General features: G+C 35.3%; 1 protein-coding gene across 1 annotated transcript in view; it reads left to right on the top strand.

Moving 5' to 3' along the window:
• Positions 1-792: 792 nt before the first annotated feature.
• Positions 793-12090, top strand: part of TBC1D23 (TBC1 domain family, member 23) — a 28584-nt gene continuing 17286 nt past the window's right edge. Inside the window, exons 1-8 of the mRNA XM_010188117.1 lie at positions 793-839; positions 2322-2468; positions 3484-3595; positions 3820-3925; positions 6653-6857; positions 8992-9115; positions 10821-10945; positions 11059-11102. Coding sequence (XP_010186419.1) covers positions 793-839; positions 2322-2468; positions 3484-3595; positions 3820-3925; positions 6653-6857; positions 8992-9115; positions 10821-10945; positions 11059-11102 — 910 coding nt within the window. The remainder of the gene's footprint in view (positions 840-2321; positions 2469-3483; positions 3596-3819; positions 3926-6652; positions 6858-8991; positions 9116-10820; positions 10946-11058; positions 11103-12090) is intronic.

Here is a 12090-nt window from a genome sequence, read left to right as displayed (position 1 = left end):
AATACAACTTTAAAGAAATCCCCAGCCCCCCAACCTTACTGTATAGAGTTATTGAAAGATGAGATTGTCAACTTTTACTTCAATAAATACAGGAAGTTTATCAACAGTTTTGACTTAAAAATGAGAAAAATCTGTCAGACCTTGTTTATTACGTATTTCTTTTTAGCTATTTGGCATATTCTCAGAAATTAATTTGAGAAATTGCCAGCAGTATTATATTTGATGCTGGAAGACATATCTGTGTCCAAAGTTAATAATACTGTGAAACATAAAAGAGGCAGACTGCTTTTAAGCTCTGCTGTAAAATTTCTCTTTTTTTTTTTGTCTGCTTATTTGATTATTTTAACCATAATTTTAGTCAATACAATACTTCCTGTCAGTAGAATGTATATTCACAAACAGGCTGGACTATTTTTAGTTAAAATGTTTGTAACTGGAAGTTACAGTGTTTTCTCTCTTCGTTTATCAAAGAAATAAGTGATTTGGACTTAATTTTTCTTGTTCAGATTTTCAAACTGTGAGAAACACGCTCACAAATTTAGAGACGGATCAATTCTGTGAAGCAAAGGTTTATTAGCAGCATGCGGGGTGCATTCAGGAAGTGGGATGCCTGAAAAGCACACCTGCTAATAGGTTGAGGTTTATTTATAGTAACATTCATTATCATAGCCACACATTTTTTACAAAGTTATTTACATATTCAACAGGTTTCCGGGGAAATCTTTCACATCAGTTTCCGCCCACTGTCGCATGCGCACTAAAATTCTGGGGCGGTCATTGAGGGTCGCGAAGATGAAGGCTCGTAGTCTTCAGGATGAAGGCTCATTGTCTTCACCACTGTAAACTTTTCAACTTTATTGTCTCTGTATAACTAGTCATGATTTAAGTTGGTTTCTTGCAGCTGTGTTAGCTCAATAGTTCCTTATCTTCAAGGATGTTCTGCCTATCTTAGCTTTGAGGCACGCTCCTTTCTGTCTTTAAGATTTACCTCTGTCTGTGAATGTAGAAATCTTCCAGGCCTTGACGGATTTACAACCTTCACAAATACTCTAGAAGTTACCAACTCCATCTGAATTCCCCCCCCCTTTTTTTTTCTTTTTTCTAATACAATGTGAATTCTTTCGCTTTCCACTGTACCCCATTACCAATTAGGGTTTTACTGATTTTTTGGTAAGATTCTCATCTTGTTATGTTCCAAAGCACCACGTCTTATAAAACTTATTTCAAGACCTTAGCTATGTTTCTATACCCTAATGCTTTAACTAATGACTTCCCACACACAATTTCTCACAAAACAGATAAAGATATAAACAGTTATGAATTAATTTCTAAAATCTTTTTGCAGATGCTTGTTCAAGACTCTAGCTTCAGCGAACTTGATCAATTAGTGTTTTTATTTTAAGATCTGTACTTTGAAAGCTAATCACAGATGGAATTGTTCTTGTGCATTAGAATAATTCATCTCATAGGTCCCAAAATACATGCCAACTGCTTCAGACAACGGAGTGACAAAACTAGTACATGTGTATTTTTTCTGTGCTCTCAGTCTAGCTTATTAGTGCTTGGAGTCATGATATTTCTTCTGAAAGCACACAAACAAAAAATCCCTTGCAGTTAAGAGTCAGATTAACACACTTGATGAAAAAAATAGCGGTCAAAATGTCAGGGAATAAATGTTTTCCTCCAAAATTCCATTGGAACAAAAGAATATTCAATGATGTTCTGAATACAATGGGTATTTTGAAGTATATGTGAGGGATTGATTTCTATCTGTTTGTTTTCAATAGAGAACAGACAGTCCTCATTACTTTCAATTTAATATCGCTATTGTTGAGGTTTTTTTCCAGCAGTCAAGAGAATCCTAAAGTAAAAGTAGGAACCAGACTAACTAGGTTATATAAGCATATTTTGGGGATGCAGGGGCAGGGGAAGAAGCTTTTATATAGATAACTTCCCCCCCACAGAAAACTATGTTCTTTGCTGTGGGAAGGTAGAATGGTGACTATAAAACTAAACTGATATTAGCCATTGACTTCGGAAATTTCCATGAGCACTGTTCCCTTGCCTGGCTTTCTCTTAAGTAAAGCTTGTTTGTAATTACTGTGTGTTATAAGCCTGTATGTTATTGTGAGCTTTTACAAGCAAAATACTTTGCTTAAAATGCAGTTTAGTTCTATCTTTGTAGTAAAAAATAAATAAATAAATAAAATTAGAATAAATTAGTCCAATCTGGCACTAACATGTATATGTACAGTTTGCCTTCATATTTGTGATGGCAGGATTGGGATATATGCGCCTGTCTTTCTCTCTGTATGTTGCAGTTATCAGAAATACACAAAAACTTGCAGATTGGATGTACTTGATGTCCTAGGAGACAACAACTTTGTAGATACTAAAACCGATGATATTCTTGGGAAAGGTTCAGCTGGTAGCAGCCTTGCTTCCAATTTAGGCAAAATAGGAATGATGTGTGAAGATGTTTAAGAAATACTACTTCTTACACTGAAAGTGGCAGTGGCCTACTAGAAGGTATCATGAGCAGCCAGTTGAGAGTGTGGGAGAAAATAATCAATGTGAGTTTTCAAGTGGTACACCAATGTATGAATATGGGAAGCAGTTTGATAAGTGGTATAATCGAAGTGGGAGTATGTGTTTTAACTCTCTTAGATCAACAGCAGGTGTGTAGTAGTAGATACAAGATACAATGTATATGGAAAAAGGGTGATCATCTTTGGACTGATAAGTGTGGTTTTTTTAAATGAATTTGGTACAAGTAAAAGATACCCGTTGGGCTGTGAAAATAGTAAGTTAGTATCAGAAGTGTGCCCATCACAAATTAAAGCTTTAAACTACTGAATAATCTTTTTTCCAAAAGTGCTCTTTGACTCGGAGGAAGCAGCTCAAAGGGGTCTGTCTTCTCTAATAATAAATGAGCAGACATAATGGACTTTATTAGGTACATTCTTGTACCTACTGTCCAATGACAGGACAAGGGGCAATGGGAGCAAGCTGAAGCATAGGAGGTTCACTCTGAACATGAGGAAAAACTTTTTCACTGTAAGAGTAATAGAGCACTGGACCAGGCTGTCCAGAGAGGTTGTGGAGTCTCCTTCTCTGGAGACATTCAAGACTCACCTGGACGCGTTCCTGTGTGACCTGGTCTAGGTGATCCTGCTCTGGCAGGGAGTTGGACTGGATGATGTTTCAAGGTCCCTTCCAACTTCTAACATTCTGTGATTCTGATTTTTTTCTCATGTAAATTGAATGGAATTAGAAGTTGAACAAGTAGCCTTAAAAATAAAGTAGTAAATAACATTTTGCAAATCTTTATTTTCAGTAATTGGCAAATTGTTTTATAATATATCTTCACATATGTGTGTTTTGCCTGATAGTAGCCTTCAGTCTACATCTATGTAATAGATAAACATTGAAAAATGTTGCAGAATTAATTTCTAATAAACACATTACATATCATTGTTATAGGGAAAAAGATCTTGCAGACGCTCTAGAAGAAGGAGGCTGTGATCTTGAAACTCTGAGAAACATCATTCAAGGAAGGAGGTTGCCTGCTGATCTGAGGGCCAAAGTCTGGAAGGTAAATACAAGCTTAAATCAAGAAGCAGGAAATACTTGAAGTTGTGTTTGATTTGATGTAAATTATTTAGTTACCAGGCATCTATACAGAAGAGGTGCAGTACTATAATTTTAATACACGTGTATGTAAATTCACTTTTACTATTCCTCTTCATTGAGTCCAGTAATTGGGTAACTACAGAGGGATACTAAAATGTTTAGAGGGTTTTCTATTTTTGTTTTCAGATTGCACTTAATGTTGTAGGAAAGGGGGACAGCCTGGCATCCTGGGATGGCTCTTTAGACCTACCAGAACAGAGTGTAATACATAAGGATTGCCAAGAGCTAATTGGTAAGTTCCGTTACATTTAGATTGCCTATGTGAAAACTTCTGTACTCTCAGTTGTCTTAGGGCCTTGTTATTTTAATTAAATAAACTGAATGATGTTTGCATTTTGGAGGAAGCTTTGTGGAGGAAGATGACAGGGCAAAGAAAATCAGAAAGAACTTGTAAGAAAACAGTAGTATCATACCTGTACTCTGGCTCTAAGATAAGTGACATGTGAGTCTAAAGTACTAACTTGTTTTAGTCTGCATGGTCAGATCCAAATGGGAAGAAAGCTCCAGGAGCTGAAAACATTTTTTTCCAAGCTCTGTGTTTTAAACCAGATGGTCTTTCTATAGTGTCATTCAAGTTTTTAATTGTCTAATGACTGGTACTTAATCTGAAACGCTGGTGTGGCACCAAAATGCATATAACCGCTAAGTGAAAAAATATATTAAACTTGGACTTTAGAGACTATTTTTTGGAAGGGTATTTTTTCATTAGTGTTTTCAGCAAAAAATGAAAGGTTGCATTTGTGAAAGATGCTGCCACAACACTGGAAATAATATTCCAGTATGTCCGTAAGAAGCTGTCACAGGATCTGGTCGGCAGCTCATCACAAAAATGGCCAAATCCCTGACACCATTCAGCAACATTATTATCAATGATCAGGTGATGGAGTCAGTGCTGACTCATAAATTAGGATACTTCTTATGGCATCAGTAAGAGAATCCTCTATTTTATTACCTGTCATGCTTTAATTTATTCTTGAACAATTGAAAGTTAACACAGAGAATGGAGTTATTCCATGCATACACATGTACCTACTACTTTCAAAATGCAGTTTTACATTTTCTAGCTCTAGAGTCTAGTTGGGCTTATTTTCCTTCTCTGTCCTGTAAAGGAAAGGGGAAAAAAATCCACTGTGTTATTTAATCACAGTGTCTTTTCTGGAAGATAGCAAAACGTCTCCATTAGTATTCACAATGTATAAAAGTAAGCACTTTAATGCCTTTCGTCTTTATTGCAAACATTTTGTAATCTGTAAAAATGTTAAACAGATTAAAGTAGTAAATGTGAAGTTAGTTCAGAATGAAAGTTATATAGGGATTTCAGTTTTTAATTGGATTAAATCTCTCTATTTCAATGTTTTAGAAGAGAAAGTAGTCTCCAAATTTAAAGTAAATCTTCAGATGGCATTTGAATTTTATGTACTATTTTATTTTCCTGAGAGGTAGAGAAAAGGAAGTGCCAAATATTGACTGGCTTTTATGTGAAGCCATTAAAGACTTCAGTAATAAAAACTTTCATTAACAGTAATGAGACTCATGGGCTTCTGGTAATTTAGGGGGAAAAATATTTGCTTTAATGAAGTGTGTAGGGATCTCTTCCCCACCATCCAGGACATAACATGGTTATTCTTTCTTTTACTGTAAATCAGTTTAGCTATAATAAAATTTACATAATTCAAGTGGATTAAATCAAATTTATTTCTGAAATATATTTCATAGGTGTATTTAAGATTAGATTCCTCATTTAAAAATCTAAAGAGGTGTTTAATATTAAACTGAAAATTGTATGAACTTACACAAAAGTCTGGTTTCACTACAATCTGTATAATAAATATTGTTATATTTAACTGTAAGTAAGCCAAGTGGTTATTTCATTACACGCAGGACGACATAATTTGGGATATGGTGTTGACGTATTTCAGTATGTCTTAGATTCATTGCCTCAAGTGAGGTGGTTGCCAGTACTTTTGCTGAAGTGTTGTTAGCCTTTTAAGTAAGAGCCTGCAGAAAGATGCTTTGGAACTAATGACAACCTAAGGTTTGTGTATGTATCAAACTTCATAATGACAGTATTTAAGAAGTGTCACCTGCTACCTTAACTACAGAACTGGTTTTGAAGCAAATGATTGTGCTAATTTTCATCCAAATGCAACAATATAAATTATGGATTTGGAATTAGTCTCTCATTAAATGGTAGATGTTTTTACTTTTCAGTACCTTACAACATTTGTAAGAAATTGAAACAATGTACTACATTATATAAAAGATTATATGTTCATAATTAGTGTACCTTCTGATTAGCAACAGTACCAAATCAAATTTAAAAGCCAGTTCTAGTTGTAAGTAATCAGGTAATTTCTCCTTTTATAGTTACCCTAACAACCCCAATTTAAATTATTGTTAGGAAAATTACTTTGAAGTAGAGGTTTAAAATGTGATTTATAAGTTAATATTAAAATTTAAGACTGTAAGCCTAGCTGATTAAAACTACTGATTTTCATAAATGTGCACATCAGTGGGCTTCTGAGGAATTGGAGGTATTGAGGAGTTGAGGAACTGAGGAGTTGTGGGTTGATCTGTGTTGAAATTCAAATTAATTTGTTATAAAGTTGAACATAAGTTATGTGCTGAACACATCAAGTAGGAATAGAAGAGGGACATTCTGTGGCCTACCTCTTTGTTTCCTACAGATCCTGGAAAACTCAAATGTCTTTAATCCTGTCATTGTGATATTTAAATAATATTCAAATGCCTATCCTAGTGGGGTTATAAAATCACTTGTATTTTGATGCCTTTTTGATTGCCTCTCTGTAAGCATTTAATGCAAGCTGCTAGTTTTGTGTGTCCATTTTTGTTTTTTTTTCCCAAGCAGTCACTATTGATGCAATTGTGCTGTGAAATAATCTCATTCAACTTCTTTAAACTGCATTAATCGCCTTTCATATTGCTGTGCCTATTTCAGACCAGTTGTCAGTGCCAGAAGAGGAGAAGTCAGTATTAATTCTGGATATTGAGTCTGTTATTACTTTTTATTGTAAATCACGCAATGTTAAATACAGTTCTTGCCTTGGCTGGATACATCTACTCAAATCTCTGGTGCACCTTCGTTTGCCACGGAGTGATTTGTACAACTGCTTTTATGCTATCATGAATAAATTCATTCCAAGGTAAAACTCTTTCTTTTGCCTGTGTACTACTTTTATTGGCATTGAAAGTATTTCCTGAAGGGATGTGCATGTTGGTTTCAGTGAAAGTAGCACTGTTTGTAGCAAAGTTGTCAGATTCCTTCATATGGTAATGAATTGAACCATCTTTCCATACCTGTTGATTTGAAGTCCAGAAGGTGATTGCGTTGATTTAAGATGTAAAGAGCTAACATGTGACTGATGTAGACTTCATGTGTAGAACAATTGTCATTTCATGCAATATCAAAACTATTTGTTTAGGAACTAAATCACATCTTATGTGAAAGCATTTTTTCTTCCCTTACCTAGCATTTTTCATATATAAATACTTCTGTCCCCGTCACTTCAAAGTACTTTATAAGCACCAATTAAGTCTCAAAATCTCTTTAGAAGAAGTAGTTGATTCTCTGCATTCTATTTAGTTGGAATTAATTATTTTTTCTTTTAAGTTGTTAGATTTAATTTTTTATTATTAAAAAATATTACATTGGAGCTTTTAATGATGTTATGTAATCACTAAATTATTTTTTTTTAAATTTATGTTGGAGTGGCACTATGACACTCCAGTGAGACTACAGGGTCTTCTAATTAAGACCTTGTGAAATAATATATGGATAGTCTGTAATTAAACATCTTGGTCCGATTCCATGGAGAGGAGACCAGCTATGACCCAGCTAGGGGATGTGTGCCCATAATACGAAAATTGCACATTTGGTGGTGGAGCAGGAAGCATTTATCAGTCCTGTCACTTGACTCAACTTGTGTCCATTTCTGTTTTCAGATGCTATTGGACTCTGGGAACTGTTTGGGGATAGTGGCCATGTAACAAATGTACTTTTGCCCATAGAAGGCTTTCAGCGTGTCTAGTATTTGAGTTTCTTTGTAAGAACCTAGGTGGTGTTTCAATGAAATGTAGACTGTTTTCTCTCTCTCTCTCTCTTTTTTTCTTTCTTTCTTTCTTTTTTTTTCTTTTTAGTGGGAGAACGAAAGGCATAGAAAGGCAATTTATAGTAGACTTGCAAATCCCTGCTTAGGTCAGTTTGGTTTCAATTTAATGTTTGACTGCTGGACCGTCATTACTATTTTATAAAAGTTTCATTTTTAACTTTTTGCTATTTTTGGTTTTTAATCATACACTTTTTATTCCCATTTTTGCATGTTATGTAACTATCAAAATATTTATTGGGAATTTATTCTAACAAAATGTGGACAATAAGTGAGGAGAATGTGCAGCATAAGCTGTTGAACAATATTACGTCTTGGTTTTTTTGTTTTTGTTTGTTTTCTTTTTGAAAGAGCATCTGAAGGAAGCCAAAGGAAGAATGAGAGGGGAAAAAAAACCATAAAAGACTATTTTAGATGTGGGAAGTTTTGCTATTTTTTCCTTGGAAACACTGTTACTCTCAAGGCTTTTGGTATAAAGTATCCTTTGGATACTGATCTTTTCTTTCTGCCTTTCCTCTGGAAGAGTTTTCTGAACTATACATAATTAACAAACAGTTAATACAGAAGTCCTGTGCCATTAGAATTCTTTCTTTGGGCCATATGTAGAAGAAAACACCATCTCAGATATGCAATTGAGTAGACAGTGATTTGCGTGAGAGCAAGTGGATAATGGAAGTGTGTCTCATCTCGGGGAACAGTGAGGAAAGTGGTTTACATATGTTTGCATTACAACAACGTTTTCTCTAGCAGGGGGTGGAAAGTAGCTTCCTTTTTTTGGTTAGAAAAAAAATACACTTTGGCTGCCTTATTAGAATGATTTTATTTTTTTTTAATTCTATTTTTAGTTAACATTGATACCATGCTAGCCTTGTTTTGATATTTAAATCTGTTTTAAAAACTTCTGTATTAAATACTCTATCAAGTACCAGCAGTATTTTGTTCTTTCTCCTGCCTTATTAATATAATAGAGGTTTCAGTGTTTGTAGGTTGTGGGGTTCGTTTTGGTTTGGGTATTTTTTAACTCTTGGGGCAAGTTGACTTCATGATCAGTCCCTGTGGATTAAAAAAATACAGGAAATTAAATAATCATAACTAATAAAGAATTGCTAGTGTAAATCTGAAACTGTTATATTATGGGGGGTTTATAATTATTTTCACTGCTACTTTTTAGGGATTGTTTTATGAAGGGAAGACCGTTTCATCTATTTAGACTGCTTCTTCAATACCATGAGCCTGAACTCTGCTCCTTTCTTGATACTAAGAAGATGACTCCAGACTCATATGCACTCAACTGGGTAATAAAGTGAAAGTAGGGAAACATAATGAAAAATAAATTTCTGTAAAAATTTAAGTACGTGTTGCCAGTTTATGGAGGAGTAGTACAAGAGATTAGAACTGTATATATAGAAATCACACAATATTAGGAGTTGGAAGGGACCTTGAAAGATCATCTAGTCCAACCCCCCTGCCAGAGCAGGATCACCTAGACCAGGTCACACAGGAACACATCCAGGCGGGTTTTGAATGTCTCCAGAGAAGGAGACTCCACAACTTCTCTGGGCAGCCTGGTCCAGTGCTCTGTCACCCTCACAGTGAAAAAGTTTTTCCTTATCTTAAGGTTGAACCTCCTGTGCTCCAGCTTGATGTCCTATCATTTGACATCACAGAGAAGAGCCTGGCTCCTTCCTCCTGACGCTTGCCCTTTACAAATTTATAAACACTAATGAGGGAACCCCTCAGTCTCCTCTTCTCCAAGCTAAAGAGACCCAGCTCCCTCAACCGCTCCTCATAAGGGAGATGCTCCACTCCCTGAAACATCTTTGTGGCTCTGTGCTGGACTCTTTCAAGCAATTCTCTGTCCTTGAACTGAGAGGCCCAGAATTGAACACAATATTTCAGATGTGGTCTCACCAGGGCAGAGCAGAGGAGAAGGAGAACCTCTCTTGACCTACTAACCACACCCCTTCTGATACATCCCAGGATGCCATTGACCTTGGCTGCGAGGGCACAGTGCTGGCTCAAATAAATGTCATGTTTTGATATAGTGTGTACTTTTTGTCTTTGTTTGTTTAACATAAGGTATAAGATCTTGTTAATGTCACATTTTTATTGTACTGGATATTAATTGAGCCACTGATGTTAGGAAATACTTGGAATAAATAAGAATGAGAGCGACTGACATACTCAAAGTGAGAGGCTGTGATGTTAGTATTTATAGTGGGCAGCTGTATGGTTGTAGATATGGATAAACATCAACCTGACAGGTCTTTTAAAGTCAAAGACCCCAGTGAAGCCAGCTGGTATGCATTTGAGTTAGGTATGATTGCAAAAATTATCTGGTGTGTGTGAAAAGAAGTTCCTGCCTTTTGTTTTATCCACTTTGAAGTTTGCATATCAGGGAAGATGTATTTTTAGATGGGAATATGGGAATAGGCAAACAATTTGTTAAATGGTAATGGATATTTTCTTGTTTCTTGCAAATGTTTAATCACTCAGCCATAAAGCAACAAAGTGTAACATTAAGTAAGTGACATTGTCAAACTAATGCTCAGCCATGTTCAATCAGCTTGGTTCTACTATGAAGACTCAAAATAATGTTGTTTACAGGATCCTTTCAGAGTCCTATTTGCTAAGCTAGTTGATTAAATATATTCTCTTATTATGTTCTTGTTGAGGTAATTGGTGTTTAGCAGTAGCTGTAAGCTGAAGAGTATTCTAGCCTGATTGCGTTATCTCTGGTTGAATTTGCAAGACTGACAATGTACAGCTGAGTTTGCCTTCACACCAGGTGTATTTATTCACAGATTATCTGTAGCATTACTGCACTGTTTCCATAAAAATTGCATTTGAGGGTAGATCCATCCTTCAATACATGGTACAAATGTACATAATTTTGTTGGGTTTATTTTCTTTTAGATATCTTGTATCTGTTAAAAATGTTATGCTGATGAGATTGTTCCTGGTTAATGCTTTTTCTCGTACTATTTTCCAAATTTTTAGCTTGGAAGCCTCTTCTCATATTACTGTTCAGCTGAAGTCACTCAAGCAATATGGGATGGATATCTACAACAAGCAGATCCATTCTTTATTTATTTCTTAATGTTAATCATCCTTGTCAATGCAAAGTAAGTGTATAGTTAATTCTTTGGGACGTTCCTTGCTGGCACAGTTTTAATCTACTTTTGTTCCATTTTGGTTTTACTGACTTAATCTATCCCTGTGACTTTACTGTTTTCAGAGATGTTATCTTAGCACAGGAGTCAGATAAAGAAGAAATGATAAGTAAGTACTTCTCTTATATAGCTGTTAGTGAAATGTTTACCATATAATATAATCCCCATTTATTATTATTTCTAAATACTAAATAACTGAATTATTTCCCCATGTTTTTCTCATTAATGAATCCCCTCACCCACTAATTCCTTTCTTTTGCTGCATCGTATTTGCCCTGTCCTTAACATTATTTTCCTGTGCATTCCCACACCTAGTTGCATACTTTGGTTTGGAGTACTTGAAACAATCACATTTCTAAGCCCAAATCACCAGCTTTCAGTTCCTTCTTTAAATCTACTGCACTTGTTGCATTTTCCGGATTATAATTTTTTATTCACTTGATTTGAGCCTGGTTCATTGTTCTTGTCTTACCCTCTTCTGTTTTTGTAAAAATTACACTAAATTTCTTGTAAGCCTTTGTATTTTTTTACATGGTATAATACAATATAATTAATAGTCTCCTAGTAGTTAAAAATTAGTGTGCTTGGAATTTAGTGTCTTTGCCATATACTGCAGAAGTACACCCTTCTACCATCCTGGACATATAATAGTACTACTAATTAAATACTCTGTTTTAGATGATTCTCTTGGTCAGCTCTCTTTAGACAAGGAAGCTTACTTAGTATTACAATTGAAAGCTAAAACTATACAGAGGTAGGAGTCTGGTAAAAAATAATTTCTGTAGAAGGTTTGAACTTCTAGCAAACAACATAGGTTTCCTATAAGGAGTATTTCCTGTATGTTCTTTAGAACCACAGAATCATTACAGTTGGAAAAGACCTTTAAGATAAGTCCAACTGTTATCTAACTCTACCATGCTCACTTCTAAGCTGTGTCCCTGAGCACCATATCTGGACAGCTTTTAAATACATCCAAGGATGGTGATTCCACCACTTCCCTGGGCAGCTTGTTCCCTTAAGCCTTTCAGTGTAGAACTTTTTCTTCATGTCTAACCTAAACCTACCCTGGTGTAGCTTGATGTAATTTCCTCTTTCCC

Source organism: Mesitornis unicolor, unplaced genomic scaffold (genome assembly GCF_000695765.1).
Source record: "Mesitornis unicolor isolate BGI_N332 unplaced genomic scaffold, ASM69576v1 scaffold1077, whole genome shotgun sequence".
NCBI lineage: Eukaryota > Metazoa > Chordata > Aves > Mesitornithiformes > Mesitornithidae > Mesitornis > Mesitornis unicolor.
The sequence above is the reverse complement of the archived record's forward strand: the minus strand, read 5'-3'. Positions and strand labels throughout refer to the sequence as shown.